Source organism: Protopterus annectens, chromosome 7.part0 (assembly GCF_019279795.1).
Source record: "Protopterus annectens isolate FY-2018-M chromosome 7.part0, PAN1.0, whole genome shotgun sequence".
Taxonomy (NCBI): domain Eukaryota; kingdom Metazoa; phylum Chordata; order Ceratodontiformes; family Protopteridae; genus Protopterus; species Protopterus annectens.
In genome coordinates, this window is record NC_056739.1 from 1,141,244,284 (window position 1) to 1,141,265,017 (window position 20,734).

The 20,734-nt window shown below is 44.3% G+C and overlaps 1 protein-coding gene across 2 annotated transcripts in view; it reads left to right on the top strand.

The window, feature by feature from the left end:
- LOC122806909 (WD repeat-containing protein 76-like) overlaps positions 1 to 20,734 on the top strand; it is a 950,729-nt gene that overhangs the window by 435,706 nt on the left and 494,289 nt on the right. For both annotated transcript variants that reach the window (XM_044077718.1, XM_044077717.1), the window contains 2 exons: positions 4,858 to 4,901; positions 4,977 to 5,130. In XM_044077718.1, coding sequence (XP_043933653.1) covers positions 4,858 to 4,901; positions 4,977 to 5,130 — 198 coding nt within the window. The remainder of the gene's footprint in view (positions 1 to 4,857; positions 4,902 to 4,976; positions 5,131 to 20,734) is intronic.

Consider the following 20,734-nt stretch of genomic DNA (forward strand, 5'->3'; position numbering starts at 1 on the left):
GGGAGTTGTGTCTTCGGAGCTGTTGGCTTCGGAGCGCACCTCTCTCTCGGCGCCGACTGCATCGGCTCCGACCCCGATCCCTTCCTCTGAGCTGAGGAGATTGCTCTCAGAGGCTGGCGAGGGTGATTCTCCTTCGGCTTTTGAGGTAGTGGAGAGGGTACTGTCGAGATCCTCCAGGTCTCCGGTTCGGGCTTCGGATCCACCTGTACCCCCACTGTATGAGGGTCTGTCTTCCATTATCCGACCATCGAGACAGCCTGCCCAAGCCCTCCAGCTAGTTCCAGTGGAGGAACAACAACCTGTGGACGAGCCCTCTTCGGATAGCCCCACCGAGGAGGTTCCTCGGAAACGTCGGTGTAAAAGGAGGCACCTGGACTCCCCCCGAGTCCGTTACCACCGACACGAACTTAGATGATAGGGAGGGTTCCCCAAGGTCACCCCCTGAAGATGTCTCCTTTGGAGACATCATGGAAATGTTGCGTATTAGAGGGGGTTAGTCTGCCGAAAAACCTTCCCTTGATGAATCCGTGTTCCTGGAGGTGTTTGAGGCAGGCCCATCTACCTCCTGGGTGTCCCCTCCAGCCGACCCCCTGGTGGACTGTCCCTCTCTGGAGGCAGTCGGGGGGGCGGTTGATGGAGCACCTGTCAAACTGGGAGTCCCTTACAAGGGATCGATGGGTGCTCCGTATCATTTCCAGAGGTTATTTCATTCCATTCCTAAATCTTCCCTCCAAAACCAGACGCCTCCCCGATGTCCCACCCGATCAGAGGGAGGCAGCGGCTTCAGAGATTTTGAAGCTGCTAAGAAAAAGAGCCATCCAGCACGTCCCCCCAGATCAGTCCGGATTGGGTTATTACTCAAGGTTCTTTTTGGTGCCAAAGAAAACCGGGGACCTCAGACCCATCTTAGACCTTTCCGCTCTGAACCTGTTCATACCCAAGGAAAAGTTCTGGATGGTCACTCTTCAATCTATTCTCCCCCTTCTGCGGGAGAACGACTGGATGTGCTCCATAGACCTCAAGGATGCGTACTACCACATCTTGATGGACAGACGATCCAGGAGGTTTCTCCGCTTCCAGCTCTGAGCCAGTCATTATCAATTCAGGGTTCTTCCATTCGGCCTCACCTCAGCCCCCAGAGTGTTCACCAAGGTCATGGCGGTAGTTGCAGCCCACCTGAGACTTCAGGGCATTCAGGTCTTCCCGTACCTAGACGACTGGCATCAGCTCTCTGTGGCGAGAGATTACGCACTGACTCTAGCTCACAACCTAGGCATTTCAGTAAACCAGCAGAAGTCCTGCCTGTGCCCCACTCAATCCCTGGAATTCATAGGGGCCAGGTTGGATACTCGAATCTCCCGAGCTACTCTAACATCAGTCAGACTGAACAGCTTGTCTTATCAGGTGTTAGCCCTTCTCCGGAGTTAGTCTTGAGGGCACTGGGGTCTATGGCAGCAGCGATCGGTCTTTCCCTCCATGCCCATCTGCGAATGCGAATATTACAATGGACCCTTCAAGTCCAATGGTCTCTCTTGTTCTACCCATTGAACACGCCGATACCGCTGAGCAGAGTTTGCAGGGACTCCCTTCTTTGGTGGTTACATGCGCGGGAACTCAGAGAAGGGAGGCCTTTCGTGATTCCCCCGGTCGAAGCCACGTTGACCACGGACGCTTCTCGCCTCGGGTGGGGGGGGCATTGTTCAGGCAGATCTGTTCAAGGCACGTGGACTTCCCTAGAGACTGCATTGCATATCAATGTCCTAGAGATGAGGGCGGTGCTTTTGGCATTGCAAGCTCTCCACGACCTTCTCCCCCTGGGGACTATTGCGATCCAGACAGACAACATGTCTGTAGTCTGGTATATAAACAAACAGGGAGGAACCAGATCCTATCCCCTGTGTCGAGAGGCCATGAGAGTTTGGGAATGGGCGATCTCCACCAACCGTTTTCTGGTAGCAACGCACATCCCGGGACGGTCTAACATATTAGCGGACAAGCTAAGTCGGGTGCTTCTCGCTCCGTACGAGTGGTCTTTGAATCCATCTGTTGCGAAGCAGATCTTCCACAAATGGGGTCGGCCTCGCTGCAATCTTTTTGCTTCTCCTTTAAACACAAAATGCAGCGAGTACTTCGCAATAATTCCGCCCAGAGGGGGAGACCCCCAGAGACGCTCTAGTCCATGCTTGGCCTCCTGGGCTCCTTTATGCTTATCCCCCCCTTCCACTCATGATGAAATTCATTCAGAAAGCCTGTCGGTTGGGGAGCAGAGTTATGTTCATAGCCCCATTCTGGCCTCGGCAGATCTGGTTCCCCTTTCTGCGGTCTCACAGTGTGGCTCCTCCGTGGATTCTGGATCCCAGTCCAGAACTGATCTCTCATCCCACGGGTTGCCCAACCCCGAACCTGGTCAACCTCAAGCTTGCAGCTTGGCTGAGCCAGTTCCATTAATGGCTAGGACTCCCGGTATCTCATCTCCTGTTAAGGCCATTCTGGTTGCGGCTCATAAGCCGTCTACCAGAAAACTTTACAACAGTAAATGGAAACGTTTTTCCATTTGGGCCAAAGACAAGGGCTTGGACCCATTTACTGTCCCTATTCCGACCATTCTGGACTTCCTCTCGTTGATCTTTCGGCAGGGAGCAAGCGCTTCTACGGTTAAGGTGCAATTGGCGGCCATCTGCCATTTTCATGTGGGTGACGGCATAGGTTCCTTAGCATCTACAAAGTTGTGCAAAACCTTCTTACGAGGCATCTTCCTTTTAAATCCACCGATAAAGTCTGTGGTTCCCCCATGGGATCTCACTCTAGTCTTGCAAGCCTTGACGAGTCCACCTTTCGAACCTGCAGCCTCAATTCCGTTGAAGTTCTTGTCATGGAAAACAGCCTTCTTAGTGGCTATTACTTCGGCCAAAAGGGTTTCAGAATTGCAAGCCTTGTGTATGAAACCTCCTTACCTTATCTTTCACAAAGATAGAGTGTCCCTCAGGACTAACCCGTTTTTCTTGCCTAAGGTTGCTTCAGAAGCAAATATAAATCAATCGATAAATCTACCAGTGTTTTTTCCAACATTTCAGAACAAGGGAGAATACACATTACACAAATTGGATGTACACAGACAGCTGCGTTTCTACTTGCATAGGACTAGAGAGTTTCGCAAGTCGCACCAGTTGTTTGTCTCTTATGCAAAATCAGCCATGGGCAAAGACATTTCCAAAGTGACTGTAGCAAATTGGATCCGTCAGTGTATTATTCAGGGGTACATATCGTCTGGCAAACCAGCCCCGGTTAGTATCCGTGCTCATTCTACAAGATCTGTAGCTACCTCAACAGCCTTTTGGTCTAGGGTTCCAGTGGGCGACATATGTTCAACAGCTACTTGGTCCTCTTCTCATACGTTCATTTCTCATTATAAACTAGATGTGATTTCGAGAAGTAGGGCTTCTTTTGGCTCCGCGGTGCTTCGGAATATCCTTCCGTAAGGACCACCCAGGTTCTTATAAGGTAGCTGGGGACTCTGTCCCACAGGTTGCAGAGCAAATGAAGTAACTACTTCAGATAAAGAAGTTATGTACTCACCATAACATTCCATCTGAGTAGGTACTTCATTTGTCTGCAACCGACCCCCCCTGCCATCCCCCGAACCTTTCGGGATTTTCTGATCACCTTTGCAGTTGATTTTTCGTGTTACCAGGTTGGTGAGGCAAAGAAAAACCGATCTGAGGTAATATGGTTGGTAGCAGGGGATTATGGGTAGGGGGAGGAGCTAGGAGCTCGGATCTTGGAGCTTGGAAAGCTGCCGGCTCGGATCCGAAGTCGGATCCGATACCCACAGGTTGCAGACAAATGAAGTACCTACTCAGATGGAACGTTATGGTGAGTACATAACTTCTTTTTTGCGCTGATTCTACTTGGTATAATCCCCATAATTTTGTTAATCATTACAAGTTAGACCTGGTGTCCAGGAGCAGGGCTTCCTTTTGTTCTTCTGTGCTCTGGCATGGCCTCCCAGGGTTATTAGTAGCTGGGAACTCTGACCCATCCATGATCAATAATGCCATGGATAGCATCAGATAGAGTTATGTACTTAGTTGGAATCTGTGCTATCCAGTGTCATTATTCATCATGTTCCCACCCTCCTTCCCCCTCCTGGTGATTGGGGAATTAGTGAGGGATGTATCCTTTTGTATCCTTTAATCTTTTAAGCAGTATTTACTGCCTGCTTTTCCTGTGCAGCAAACTCGATCTGAGGGTTGTGGGTAGCAAGGGATCCTGGGAAGGGGAGAAGCTTGAGCTCAGGAGCTGTCTTTCTAGTTGCCGGTTCGGATCCGATGTCAAATCCTGCACCCATCCATGATGAATAATGACACTGGATGGCACAGATTCCAAGTTATGGTAAGTACATAACTCTTTTTAGAGTGGACTTTTCCTTTAATGTAACTGTTACACTATATGCCTGGCTGAAATGTATAAAATAGGTAATAGACTCTGCTTTGCTTTGATCAGCCAGTAAAGCTAGGCAGTAGAAAGAGATTTTGATGATGACTGTGCACTGTTCACCTAGATTAAAGGGTGCTGGTGCCATGTTGGATATAAAGATGAGCCAGAATCTCAATAAGTATCTTAATCATATGCATAGGATTTGTTCACTAATGAAAAACAGGTGGTCCTTTGCTAATACGTTTAGTAGGAAGCACCAGTGCAGTGGCCTAGGAAAGAAGTGTTCCTCTGTGTAATCAAATTCTGAATTTCATTACATTTACTTTGTCCCCTTTTATGATAAATAAGTTATCAAATGTATTTGGAAGTTTATCATTTGCACTACACCATTTTAATTCACAGTGGCTTTTAATTTTACAGGTAAAAATGTCAACAGATAGGAAGCAGGCAAATAGTTTAGACAGGTATGTCTTCAGCATTTTTTATTATTTTTTGGGTAGACTATTTCATTTTCTTAATGCTAAATATTACTGTTGCAGGTACAAAGCTAGTCTCAATTGTATGACCATCAAAGAGGGCTATGTCACTAAAGTAGTAAATGGCAGAATCCATTCCATAGCTATTCATCCTTCAGAAACACCAATCTTAGTAGCAGCTGGTGATGGTCAAGGAACTGTTGGTATCTGGAATCTGGTGAGTGTCACTGTGACTTCCATTTTGCTTTTAGTGCAGTAGTACTATACTCAAGAAGTTTTTTTTGGTCAGTTCCTTATCTTAACAAATTTCTTAAGTCAGAAGGATCACCAAATGGTGATGTACATGTTAACTGAAGTAGATATGGTTAAGAATAAAGAATAAGTAAATAGATACATGTTACAGTTCATGCATTTTCATGTTGGAGTGGTATTAGTAATAGCACCGAACCTTGAATGTTTGCATACTAGTTCCAACCTTCTTCTTGACCCAGGAAGCGAGACAGCAGTACTAAATAGAAAAGAGTTAGCAAACGTCAAACAAGAGTAACTGTATACACATGGATATGTAGATCTGGACCCTGGCAATACAAAACAACTGCAGAAAAAAAGGGGGCTGGAGCTGTTGAAAGGGGACAGCTGCTGCAATAGTGATCTATTAAAATATCTGCTGTTATGGTAAGTTTACTTGTACATCTGAACAACGTTCAACTTTATACCACTGTTGAGGGAGCTCAAGTTATATGGTTAGACTACCATAGCTTTTAAACAAAAAGAGGAGGAAGTAATTAAGAACCCATGATCCCCTAGAGAATGGTCCTAGCGGAGCCTGTTCTGGACCTGAAAAAAGGAATCCAATTAGTAGTACTTAGTAAAGGTAAGTCAGAGGACCAGATTGCTGCCTCTTGAGTCCATCCCTTCCAGAAAGCCACTGAAAAGCCAAAGCTATATTGGAATGGGTACTGACCCTGCCTGTAAATGGCTTGTTATAGTGAGAATAACAAAATAAGTGCCACAAGACAATCACCTAGAAATTGTCTGCTTTGACATTGGTTGTCCTTTCCTTTTTACATTTGTAAAAGGCAAACATCTGATCAGCATTTCCTGACGGGTCAGATTTTGTTTAAGTAGTATGCACTGTCTGTGGACATCCAGGGTAAAAATGTACTTTTATGTTTTTTGGAGTCAGGAAAAAAGACAGGGAGATTAATAGACTGGCTCAAGGTAAACTCTGAGACCATTTAGGCATAAAGAGGGATTGGTCAAAGAAACCCTGTCCTAGTGGAGAATGAAGTATGGATGGTTAACCATAAGAGCTTGTAACTCAGATACTCTTTTAGCTGTCAGAACAATTAAACAGTCTTCCACATTAAAAATCTCATAATAGACTGATAGCTGGTTCACATGGAAGAAGAGTAAGCTTCTCAAGCACAACATTCAGATCCCAAGGAGTAGTCGCCTGTTTTTTATGGAGAAGGAAATGTAAAACCCCTTTCAAACACTGCTTGACGTAAAGACAAAAAGTGGGGATCCAGTGGTAAACCAGCCTGAGTGGTTGACAAATGAACCTTGTAAGAGGGGTAAGAAAGGCCAGAGGACAGTACTTGCATAAATAATCAAGAACCAGAGGCAGCCAGGCCTAAAAGGGTCCTGGTTTTTGGAATGGTTCCAGCTATAAAAATATTTTCTCATTTTAATTTCTCCAAATCTTTTGGGTTTCTAACACCATGATGGGAATGGACCCCATTCCTACATCAAGGTATAATTAAAGTTAATAAAATTAGTATTGCTTCAGTCTTTGATGACAGCCAAAAGTGCTCTTCAAAGCACCTTTAAGATACCCAGAACTGACTCTTGCAATTGATATGGAGTTACATGTATTGGTAGCATATTTAAGTGCAACTGTAGATTGTTTTAGTTATTTAATTATGTATTTATTTATTTTAGATCCATTGTTACTACTACATTTGGAACTGTCTGGGTATTTTTCTTTCACATTGCATTTGTTTAGACCTTTCTTTCACATTGCGTTTGTTTAGACCTTTCAAAAAATCTCTGGGTTTTCTTCTTTCATACTTCTTTTGTTGCTTCTTTTTCCAGACATCACTGAGTTTCTTTGTCTGTGTATGTTTTTCTTGGATCTGTTGTATTAATGAATGCAAATTTGCATTTGAAGCTCATAATTACTTCATTTTATCATGTTCCCATAAATAGGGGTTTTGCTGAACCAACTCGTAGTTTTCAGCTATTGCCTTTGTTTTATCTTTCTTAATTTTGCATCCCAAAAAGACTGGAAACTATCTCAGAATGTTCCTCAACTCTGAAAAGTCCTTTTCTGGTTTTATCAGATATAAAATTATATCTTAGGCAAATAAAGCCAACTTTTCTTCATTACCATGCCAGTTATATTCTTGAATTTCTGAGTCACTTATTTTCTTTGCCAGTGGCTCTAATTGTAATGCAAATAACAAAGGGGGAAGAGGACACCCCTGCCTGGTTCCTCTGTTCAAACAGAGCTCATCAGAGAGGAATCCCCCCACTTTAATTTTCACGTCCGATCCCTCGTGTATCCACCTAATTAACCTTATTGTGTCAGGGAATGTAGATGCTTCCACTACCGTACTCATAAAATCCCAAATTATTCTGAATGCTTTTTCTGTATCAAAACCCACCAACTACAGTAGTGTTTTCCTACATTCTGGGTCCCTCTGGAACATTATTCTATTAATGTTGTCAAATGTTTGCCTCCCCTCCACAAAACCACATTGATCCATAACTATCAATTTTTGGCTTCATCGTTACCATTCTTTTAGCTGTTATAGAGATAAACACTTTATAGTCATGGTTTAGAATTGAAAGGGAACTGTGTGAAGTTGGATCTGATGTGTCTTTATCTTCTTTATGTATTACAGCCACTTCGAGGTTGTTGGTGCTTCTTTTAAAATACTCTTAAACAAAACCTTCTGTATCTTTATTACTTTCTTCCCTCCTAGCTTTGAAACATCCACAGGAATATCATGTCTTCCTGGAGACTTTCCTGTATATTGGTTATACGTAACTATTTTTATCTCATCTCTTCCCATCCTAACTCTTAATAATTGAGCCTCATCTAACCGTGGCATATTGAATTCTTCCATGAACATCTCCATTTGTACTTTTTCTTGATTTCCACAGTTTTCTGCTTTATACAGATTTTCGTAAAACATCCAAAGTATTTCTAATACCCCTACAGGATTTCTGGTTATTTTCTTTGTAATACGCTCCCTAAGCTTGGCAACAGCCTTTTTTATTTTGTTCCCCAAGCCTTTGTGCTGAAAGATTTTGTGCTCTGGAGTTATCAAAAAACAGTTGCTTAACAGCAATCTTTCTAAACTCATGCATATTATCCAGGTAATCCCTTATTTTCTCTTTACCACTCTCAGTTGCTTTCACAACAATGTACACACATTTCTTCTAACAACACATGCAGATAAGTTTGTATGGGCTCTATTGTCAACATTGTTATTCTCTAATTATATGTAACTTTTTTCATATGTTGAGTATTTGATTATCCATAATATCTTGGATTAAGTAATCAAAGTGAGAGACTAATCACTGCAGGACTTGTGTAGCTTTGAGCATTTTGGCTGTGAATTGTACTTGATGTTCATCGTGTTACCCTGCTGCAGTCATCACACTTGGGTTATCCTGCCGTCAGGCGGTCCCGCAGTCGGCCTGAGTTCCAAAGTCTTGGTCCGGCGTCTGTTACTGACTCTTCTTCCCTGACGTCAGTGCGCCAGGGGTATATAAGAGGCATCCGACGCCATTTTCTTCAGTCTTTCTTGCCGCGTGGTGCCCGAAACAGAGGCAGTTCGCAAGTGCCGGTCGGCCGACACCTGAGATTTTCGATTCGAATTTCAGTCCGAAGTCTTCAATAAAGCTAAGTACCCCGTTGGGGAACCTTTTCTTGCCTCAGTCCGATGTCAGAAAAAGTTAACAATTGCATTTCTTGTGGGAAGCAAATAACTCATAAGGACTTCCATTCTTATTGTAGTCCTTGCATAGGCCCAGACCACGACGTCACAGGTTGTCGGTTTTGTGTTAGGTTTAATAAATGAACTATAAAACGCCGTTTTGACTTAGCTTGACATTAGTTTGGTAGGAAATTTAATTATATCATGCTGTCGGAGCAGCCGACGACCGGCATGCATAAAAAACGCAAGGATAAGGACAGGCAGCCTAGGAACAAGCCAGACTCCGAGGCCTCTGCTGGGCCTGTCGCCGGTTCTCCGGTTTTCAGTGAGGTGCCTATGCAGCCCCTGACGACCGCAGAATTGGAACCCCAGACAGCTGCAGATTCTCAAGCGGAGTGTACTAGGCCGATGCAGCCATCCTTATTAGGTCCTTCCGACACCCGAGCAGAAGGAGACCCCGAGCAGTGGAAACACCTTCGGTTGCAGAAGGTGTCTTCAGACCGACTACACTCACCATTAAATCTTATGCTAAGCTTAAAACTCCTTTAAAACCAAAAAAGACTACATCAGTCTGCAGTTCAAGGCCCCATGCCTAAGAAACAGATGCCTAAGATGGCTGAAGATTTGATTACCCTAATCAGGGGTTCCCATCCCCCTCCAGATAAAAGACCAAGACAAGAGGAGGATTATGCTTCCTCAGACCAGGTTTCAATTTCCTCAGATTCTTCTGAGGAACAGGATTACACTATTCCCTCTTATGAAGACTCTGATGCTGAAGACTCTATTCCCTCAGCATCTCCCCCTGAAGACTACTCCTTTGGGGAAACTTTACATACCATGAGGGAACATTTCCACTGGGAAGGCCAGGACTACTCTGATTCTTAGAAAAGGCTCCGAGAGTTCCTTTTACTACCCCAGCACAGACCACTTGCTATCCCTCCAGTTTTAGACATTGTGGATGATGTTTACTTGGAGTCTAGTCTAAATCCAGACTTTCTACCTCCTGCTCCAGCCAAACCAGACAGATACTACAGAGTACCTGACTCTCACAAATTCCTTTATAAAAGCCCTGCGGCTGACCCAGAAACAATTTCCCAGGGTCCCAAAGGGGCTAAAGCTTCTATGGCTAAAAATCCTGTGCCCTCTGAAAGGGATTCCAGAGCCCTAGATAGATGGGGAAAGAAGATATACACCTCGACTACTCTGGCTATGAGAGCATTAAATTGTCAGTTTCACATGCTGAAATATCAGCAATTCCTAATGTCTCAATTAAAACAAAAAATGAGCACACATTCTGAACAGTCTGAATTCAAGGAAATGCAGAATCTGTTGCATGCAGCTGAACAGGTGGGCAGACATACTTTACAATGTGGATTTGATTCATTGGAAGCTTCCTGTAGAGCAGCTGTTACTGGGTCTGTCATACGTAGACATGCTTGGTTAAAAGTGCAAACCCTACCTGATCGTGTTAAAGCAAAATTATTGGATGCACCTTTACAGCAGGATGTATTATTTGGTATCAAAGCAGAAGAGGTTTTAAAGAAAATGGAGGATAAGGCAAAGCCTATGCAGACGGTCAAGGATTTTTTACAGGTACAACCCCCTCGTTTCAGCAGAAATTGGCCAACAAAAAAACTGGTCCTTTCCAGCTTCTGACAGATCACAGAGGAGCAAATACAGACGCCCAAGGGGCAGAGGTCAGTCACAAGGCCCTTACAAACCTCGCCAATGGGGCACTGCAACCCAGAAAGGAGGAGAAGACAGGCCCCAAGCTAGCAGAAGACAAACACAATGACTCAACCCTCAAACTAACAAGCAAATCTCTCTTGGCAGCTCCCTTGGGAGGAAAATTAGCACTTTTTGCAGACAACTGCCACATCATCACATAAGACAAATGGGTCCTAAACATTGTCTCACAAGGATATAGATTCCACTTTCATACCTTGCCAAGGATAAAAGGAATGCCAAACCTGCCACCAAATCAATGGGCAGAGGCACAAAAACAAATTACAGCTCTCATGGACAAGAGAGCCATTCAACAGGTAACTACACAGGAGCAAGGACAAGGATTTTACTCAAGACTCTTTCTAGTCCCAAGAAAGGACAAAGCATGGAGACCCATTCTGGATCTTTCAATTCTGAACACCTATCTGCAAGTACCAAAATTCAAGATGCTAACACTATAGCAGCTTCTTCCCATGCTGGGCAAGAATGCTTGGCTAGTAACGTTGGACCTCAAGGAGGCATACCTGCATGTCCCTGTCAGACAAAATTGCAGAAGATACCTCCGCTTCATTGCAGGTTCAACCCATTATCAATTCTCTGCACTGCCCTTTGGCTTATCTACTGCGCCCATGGTCTTCACAAAATGCCTGGCACCAGTAATTGCATACTGCAGACAAAGAGGAATTCAAATCTACCCATACCTGGTCGACTGCCTTATTCAAGCAGAAAGCAAGGACATTCTTTTAAAGCATCTGGCATTTGTCAAACACCTTCTAAGTTGCCTAGGGTACACAGTAAACGAAAAGAAATCAAGACTAGTGCCCTCACAAAACATAATATTCCTGGGTGCCAGCTTGAAAACAACGGCCCAGATGGCTTATCTCACGCCAGACAAGCAACAACAGCTGACTCAGTACTTCAAAATAATGGCAACAATGACCCAACTCCCTGCAAGAAAAATTCTGCAGGCCTTGGGATTCATGGCATCTTGCATACTACTAATACCATTTGCAAAATTGCATATGAGGAAATTACAATGGTACCTGAAAAGCATATGGACTCAGCACAGCCACAGCTTGGAAACAATACCACTCATTCCCTGCCTTCAACAGGAGTTTCTGTGGTGGGCACAGGCATGTCACCTCAACAAGGGTCAGCCTTTCACCTTACCCACAGCCAGGCAAACTGTGACAACAGATGCATCGGACTATGCCTGGGGAGCACACATGGCAGGACAGTGCATTCAGGTCAAATGGACTACAGATCAAAGGCATCTGCATATCAATCAAAAAGAAATGCTAGCAGTACAGAATGCCCTAACAGCTTTCAAGGACCTCTTATACCCAGGACATCTAATAATAAAGACGGATAATACCACAGTAATGTGGTGCATAAACAAGCAAGGGGGCACACATTCCTACCCTCTATGCAGGCAAGCAATGACCTTGTGGAACACAGCACTGTCTTACCAAGTTCAACTACAAGCACAGTTCCTGCCAGGAAAGAAAAACACATTGGCAGACGACCTAAGTAGAAACATCATGGATCCTCATGAGTGGAAATTAGATCTACAAGTATTTGCAATGATAACCCAAAAATGGGGACGCCCAGACATGCATCTGTTTGCCAACCTCCAAAACTACCAAGTTCAAAAAATTTGCACAAGGACATTCCACCCACAAGCTTGGAAAGTGGACGCCCTCTCATTCAGTTGGAAAACATTAACAGTGTATGCCTTTTCTCCACTGCCTCTTCTAGCAAAGGTACTGCTGAAAGTCAGATTAGAGAGGCCACAAATGATACTCATTGCACCAGATTGGCCACGCCAGCACTGGTATCCAATTCTAAGGAACATGGCCCACGGCCCATCATGGATTTTGCCACAAATTCCTCACCTGCTCACCCAGCGAGACAATCAGAATCTACACAGCCAGCTCAAGACTTTAAACCTGGCTGCATGGCAAATTACCTAAACAACCAGCAAACACCTCTATCCAAAGCTGTTATAGTTTCATAGTTTCATAGTATAGTACTAGGCTATCTGCCCTGGGCCATTTGTAAGCCTAGCCATAGTGATGTGGCTTTTGCCACCCCATGAAATATTACAAAAAATGTACAGAATAAATTTAGAATACTGTGCCTCTGTCTAGTAGTGAAACAATGAAGGTCCCCTTATATAATAGAATTAGTTTACTGTGCCTCTGTCTAGCAGTGACACAGATGTGACCCCTGGGGTAAACTTACGATCTCCCATCCACTCATCAAGATTTCTCTTGAAGAGAGTCAGTTTGGATGTCATTCTGGAGGCCAGGAGGCCCAGCACCAGGAAAACCTATTCAGACAAATGGAAAAGATTTTGTGCCTGGAACCAGGCTAAAGGCCAGAATCCCCTTGATCTCAACATTCATCAGATTCTACAATATTTAACTGAGATGTTGCACAAAGGACTTTCCTTTTCATCTATTAAGATCCACACCTCAGCAATTTCAGCTCATTACAACACGGATCCTCCTTTTTTTCACATCCACTCCTAAGACAGTACCTCAGAGGGGCTAAGAACATAAGACTGCCCAGGAGAGCACCAACACCTATTTGGAATCTCAACTTTGTTCTGGAAAAGCTTACCACTGCCGCCCTTTCAACCAGCCTTTTCAGCTGACTTAAAATTTCTTTCATGGAAAACTGCCCTGCTACTAGCAATAACTTCAGCTAGAAGAGTCTCAGAGCTACAGGCACTAATGACAGTGGAGCCTTTCCTCATTTTTCATCAAGACGGAGTCTCTCTACGAACTAACCCTTCCTTTATGCCAACGGTGGTATCCAGTGTGGCCCTAAACCAAACCATTCATTTGCCCACCGTTTTCCCAAATCCCCAGAACAAAGGAGAAAGACTCCTGCACTCTTTGGACTTTCACAGGCAATTACGTTACTGCTTGCATAAAACTAAGGCTTTCAGAAAATCTGACCAGCTCTTTGTAGCCTATGCTGCAGGACCACAAGGAAAAGCTATCTCAGACCATTTCAAAATGGATAGGACATTGCATACGTTTCTGCTACATGCATCATGGGAAACCGGTACCTGCTAACATTAGGTCCCACTCCACCAGGGCTACAGCTACATCAGCAGCCTTTCTCAGGGGGGTGCCAACCAAGGATATTCTGGAAGCTGCAACTTTGAGTTCAGTGCACACCTTCACCAAACACTATCACTTACCTCTATATTCTAAGACTAGAACTGGTTTTGCCACTGCAGTTTTGCAGGGCCTATTAGCTTCTTCTAACCCTGTTTAGCTCCACCACCCATCCTTAGCTTTGGGATTCAACCCAAGTGTGATGACTGCAGCAGGGTAACACGATGAACATAGTACAGTTTTGTACCTACCATAAATGTAGATGTTCGAGTGTTCACCCTGCTGCAGTCCAGGTTACCCTCCCTCCATTCCCTCTGAACTAGCTGGACTTCTCTATACCATTCTATCCTATACAACCTCTGTGGTGTATTTGCTTGTGCCTGAAGGTATTGTTTTATTTTTATAGGTACATTTTTATACACATATATATATATATATATATATATATATATATATATATATATATATATATATATATATAATACCTATTGGGGGCACCTGACATCTGGGGCAAGAAAAACTGAAGAAAATGGCGTCGGATGCCTCTTGTATACCCCTGGCGCACTGACGTCGGGGAAGAAGTGACAGCAACCGACGCCGGACCAAGACTTTGGAACTCAGGCCGACTGCGGGACCGCCTGACGGCAGGATAACCCAAGTGTGATAACTGCAGCAGGATGAACACTCGAACATCTACATTTATGGTAGGTACAAAACTGTACTTTTTGCTTGGTTCATTGTTTTCCCATTTAATACTTACTCATTAGAGTGTGCTGCAGCTTTGTCTTTCTGATAAGACTGCAGAAGCATGTACCATGTGTATCATGTGTTTGACTAACTGGAGGATTTTAAAATTGGAGCAAATGCCAACAAAAAAGAAGTTATGTTCTTACCATAACATTCCATCTGTGTTGTCGATCTTCATTCATTCTTGACTGATGGTTTCGGTTCTGGCCTCTTGGAACTGATTCTGCCATTATACATAGCTTGTGCAGCCAAAAACTCTCAGGCTAAAGCTCTACCCACAGTGCCTTTCTTTCCCTTACTTCATATCGAGTTTGCTTAGTAGTTAAGAAAATACAGAAGCCCTGCCTAAAATATAACCTTATAATATCCCAGGACTAGGTCCGAACCTCCAGGAGTCTTTTGGAGGGGGCAGGAGGGTGGGATGTCAAGAATGAATGAAGACTGACAGCACAGATGGAACATTATGGTTAGAACATAACTTTATATGATGTCAATTTTCATTTATTCTTGACTGATAGGACAGAGTCCCCAGCTACTTTAGATCCTGTGCAGCCCTAAGGAAGGATATCCCTGAGCACCATAGAGCCAAAGGATGCTTTTCCCCTGGAGACCTTGTCTAATTTGTAATGAACAATAAAGGTATGTGGAGTAGCTCAAGTTGCAGCTGCACATGTGTTTTCCATAGAAGCCCTGGAATGGAAGATCGCTGAAGTGGAATATAGTAGAATGAGCTCTAAGTGTAGTTGACAGCTTGAGTTTATTTTGGTTGTATATAAAGGTGATGCAGTCTCGCAACCATTTTAACAAGTTGACCTCTGATACAGGTTTGCCCAATCTGGGTCCTGAAAAATGATAGAAATAGTTTGTCTGATTTTCTAGAAGATTTTGTTCTGTCCAAGTAAAAACGTAATTGTCTGTGGACGTCCAACAAGTGTAAACAGTACTCTTCTTCGTTTGTAAAATATGGGAAGAAGATTGGTAAGTCTAATGACTGGTTGAAATTGGACTGTGATTCCACTTTGGTAAGGAAGGTGGAATTGGTTCTGAGTGATGCTCTTTCTTTGTGAAAAGCGATACAGAGATAATTCACACATAAAGCCTATAATTCTGAAATTCCCCTAGCAGACATGACGGCTACTAGGAAGAGAGTCTTCCAAGACAAAAACTTGAGCTCACAAGTAGCTGCTAGCTCAAAGGGCTGTCGAACTAGACATTGGAAGCTAAAGTCAAATCCCATGGTGCTACAGGGCCTTTGAAAGGGGGTTTTAAATGCAGAGAAAAATTTGCATAGATGATGAGACATCAAGGAATGGTCATCAAACCCATTATGAAATTTGAATTGGCAGCCATATGAACTCTAATTGTAGATGTAGAGGCCCCCATTTCAAATAAGGTAGCTAAGTATTCAGGAACTTTATCAACGGGCACCAAAAAAGGGTCTGTGCAGTTTGTATACACCCAAATTGAAAATCTTTTCCATTTGCTTAGATAAAGCTTTCTGGTGGATGGTTTATGGGAAGCCAGAAGTATCTTTTGCACTGGAGAGGACAAGGTATTCTGCCTGACAATTACTGTAACTGGAGAAACCAAGCCGTCAGCTTGAGATTTTGAAGATTGGTCTACACCAAATCCTAAGGGTGAGGCAGTAGTTCCGGAGCTGGGTCCAGAGGCCAAAGAAAGGGGAACCAGACTTGACGGGACCAGTAAGGTGCAATAAGCATAACTTTGCTTCTCAACCGTTGAGCTTCCTCAGAAACTGGGGGATCAGTTTAATTGGGGAAAGGCCTACAGGAGTTCTGAGGGCCAGTCGGGAAGAAGTGCATCTCCTGGGGACTCCCCACAAGGGGGGGGGGGTTAGAGCAAAGTAGCTGCTGCATTTGTAGTTTATGGGAGAAGCATATAGGTCACAGCAAGGCTGACGCCAGCGACGAAAGATGATCTTTGCTAAGTTGGGAATGAGAGACCACCCGTGAGGCAGGAGGATACATTTGCTCAGTTTGTCTGCAATCACGTTGGCGTTTCCTAGACATTGATGTGCAAATTGGCTTCTTGTAGGGACCGAGTGTCTTGAACAGTCTTTCTCAGGAAATGTCCCTCACCCCACCCTATCTGGGAAGCGTCCATGGTCACTACGGCCTTAGACTGAGAGGGGAAAAGGGTGGACCCCATAGAATCTCTTCTGACTTCATCCACCAAGATAAATCCCTTTTGCAACAATTTGTTATCAAGACTGGATGGGACATGGGGTGTGTCAGAAGTGACCATTGTGATGCCAAGAGCCATTAAAGCAGCCTCATGTGACAACTTGCTAGTGGAACTAATGTTATCATTGCTGCCATAGTTCCCTGAGCTTGTAGTACCAGATGAATAGGAACTTTGTTTTGGGAAATGTTTACTTGAAGTTGTGATCTTAGTTGCAACAGTCAGTGGAGAGGAAGGGAGACTATGCAGGATACTGTATTTAACTTTGCTCCCTTGAACTCCAGATCCTGTGTGGGAGTCATTTGTGACTTTCTTTGTTGACTGAAATGCCTAGTGTTTCGGCAAGATGTAGAATAAAGTCTGTGGTGTAAAGCAGTAGATGCCTGGAAGGAGCGGTGAGGAGCCAGTTGTAGTGTCAAATGAGCTGTGATGACTGCCATGCATTTGGTGAACACCCTGGGAGCTGTGGTGAGACCAAAGGGCAATGCTTGAAATTGGTAATGACTGGCTCCTAGCCAGACGCGGAGATGTCTTCTGGAGAGTTTGTTCATTTTTGTATTAATACATGTCCTGAAGATCTCTAGAGCACATCCAGTCGTCCTTCTCTAGAAAGGGAAGGATTGACTGAACCGTGATCATCTGCATCTGGAATTTTGTCTGTTGTACAAGTTTGTAAAATAAGCTGAGATCTAAGACTGGTCTTCAGTCCCCTGTCTTTATCAGCACTAAAAAGAATCTTGAGTAGAATCCGGATCCTATTTGGTCTGGTGGGACTACATGGATGACTCTTTTTTGAAGCAACTTTTGAATTTCTACTGAAGCTAGATCCCTGTTACTGGGTGGAATATTGGGGATTAGCTTTGGGGATTTTGGGAAAAGATTGAAGGGAATGTGGTAATCTCTGGTAATTATTTTCTGCACCCAGGTGTCCGAGGTTATTGTAAGCCAGGCTGAAAGGTGCAGAGAGAATCTTCCCCCACCTGCTTCCAGAGGTAAGCAATTGGGCCTCAGTTTAGGAGGACTGATAGGGTTGTCCAGGAAAGGAATCTTTGGAGCCCTGTTTTTATGGACCTCCTCTGCCATGGGGTGAGGGGGCATCTTCCAGAAGAAGCCCCAGGAGGAATACTCGCCACATGTAAAAGGCCCTTGGGTCTTTTTGAACCACATTTTTCCACGCCTCTGATTCCTGGATTAAGGTAGTTGTATAACGAAAAAATTAACATCCACAGCAGAAAGGGTCTTCCCATCCTTTTCACACCTGGCTGGTGTGTCTCTGACTTTTGGGCCAAATAAGGAAGTACTATTAATAGGAGCATAGATAAAGGAAGATTTAAAGGGTTCTGTGAAATCACAGAAGCCCATTCAGGCGTGACACCTAATGGTAACACCTGTGCCACCTGCTCTAGATGTCCTTTCAGCTGTGTGAGCAATAAGCCGCATGGATGAATTTAAGATAGACTCCAGGGTAGCAAGCTGAGAGGCAACCTTATCTTGAACCCCATCAGACAACTGCTCCTGCAAGGGTGTCTGAAAGCAGAGTTATCAGATCCCTTTGGAGTCTACTAAAATGTGCCAGGAAGTTCAAGGACCAAATAGTGAAGGTCGTTGAAGCAAAAACCCACTTCCCAAAACTGTCCATCGTCCGAGACACTCTGTTAGGAGGATGGACAGTTGAACTCTCCTCAGTGAGTTCCTTTTTGATGGCTGTTGCCACCACCATGGCATCCACTGCTAGAGACCCTTAGACCAATGGGGCTCATCTTCTGGTTGTGAAAAAAATCTTGTCTTGTCTCCAGGGAATAGGCTCTATGGAGTCAGGATCCTTCCAGGCTCGCTGAACGATCAACTTAACTAGGTCATCAGTGGGTGGGTTTACCCAAGAAGTAAAAGGGCAGGTATGAAAAGCTTGCAGGAACATAGATTCCTCGGTGGATGGATTTGAGGGTTTACAATCACCCCTCTGTTTTAATATTTCCAGGATGTCTCCAAAAGAGACATCTTCCGGGGGTGACAGTGGGGACCCTTCCTCTTTATCGTAATATGTGTTTTCAGTGACTGATTCTTCTGAAGAATCCAGGTGCTTCCTCTTGCATGTCCTCTTATGGGGTGGCTCCTCAGGGGGAGGTTCTGAGGAGGACTCTGAAGAGGGGGGACCCTGAACCAGGGTGTCTTGCAGCTCTTGTGCCCGCTGTCCCGATGTAGCAGATTGTGACAGCTATGAACCAGAGGAGACAAAAATATGGCACTCCAAGGATGGAACCAGCTGGGAGCCTGCTGAGGCCAAAGCTCTCTCCATAATCTGGAAGACAGGCCCACCTGAAGAGGGATGGGAGCCCGGAACTGAGAAAGACAACATTGGAACCGGGGTCACAGAGGGCTCGAAACTGCTGTGGCCCCAAGAGCCATAGACAGCACCATAGAAACAACTGGAACCTGTGTAAGGATCTTGGAACTGACAGCCAAACCATGGTCCCGGGTGTGCGACAGATCCGAAGGAGCCAGAGACCATAGAGTCAACTGAGGCACCGAGGTAGCTGGCACTGGGAGTGTCGAAGTGGAGGCCTCCAAGTCTTGAAATGAGGTTGAAGGAGAATAAACTGGTGTAGTCCTTGGAGAATAAGCCTCAGCTCCAGGTGGGGGAGAGGTTTGTGATGGTGCACGGAGGCCTCTGCCTGCCAAAAGCTAATACACTAATCTGACTACGTCCAATTCTGACAGATTCCTAGAGGAATGGATTGACATTGCCAAAGGGGACTCAGGCCTGTCTGGAAAAGGGCTTGGTTGTTGACCCCAAAAAGGGTCTATTGAAGGGGAATATTTATTCCTGGGAATAATTGTCAGATCGACTTTCACCATATGCTGTTTTATGTAAGGGGATTGTGGAACCACATGGGAGGATAGTGGTGGTTGAACAGAAAGTATTGTCGGTGCCGAAGAGGTCATCATCACCAAAGCAATGGTTGGTGCCAAAGAGGTTTGAATCTGAGTCAGTTCAGTGACTGACGGCACCGATGTGAATTTTGCTGTTTTCAATGCCGGAGGTGATGATATTGAGACTTTTGGTAATCTAGGTTTCGGTTCTGAAGAAACTGGGGAGGTCAGCACAGAGTGGCTCCTTTTCTTCATGTCTGATTTAAGAGATTTTGAAGTCTCCACGTTAGATAGGGCTTCAGTAAAAGGACATTTCAGTAAGCCTTTTAAGATAAACTTGTAAGCTCTTTGCTAAAGTACAGGTGCTAAAGCCCTGACAAATAGTACAAGTCCAGGTGAGGGGCACCCAAGCAATAAACTCAAGAAAGATGCCCATCAGAATTGGGCATCTTTCTGCCACAGTCCTGACACTGCTTGAATCCAGATGTCCCCTTTTGTTTTTCTGCCATATCCAAAAAAACAGCTGGTTCACAGATTCACACACACACACACACACACACACACACACACACACACACACACACACACACACACACACCAAAAAAGAGGAAGGAAGAAAGGAATTATTTAGTTTAGTGTTTTTTTTGTTTTTTTTTTTACAGATATACCAGCAATAGTATAAAGAAAATACCCAAATGGGTAAAGGGAGAAAGGAGGAAAGAGGATACCAGCAGTGGTATGTGAGACTACCAAGGGTAGTAAAGAAAGGGAGAGAAGGCCTGTTACCAATGATGGTAATAAAAGTTACTGAAAGGTAAAAGGGGGTGGGTAGAAATTGTCGTAAAACGTCACTCACTCAACAAGGTCACAAAACTATCCAATAAGAGTTTTAACCAAATAATTTTAGAAAAAACAATGATATAATAGAAATCTTAAAGCACTTAGCTGAGAGCATCAGCTGACGTGTCCAATTTTCTATGCGGCAGATGAGATCTGAGGTAATGGGAAGAGAAGAGAATGGGAAGTTCCACATACTGTAAACAAAACTATTTTATGCTGATGCAGTTAAACAAATCTCTACCCAAGCCACCTAGAGCTTCTAAATCTAAACATCATTTTAAACCATACCCAGTATCAACAGATCTAAGCAAACATGCAACATGTTCTGATACTACAGTAAACACAGCCCCAAAAA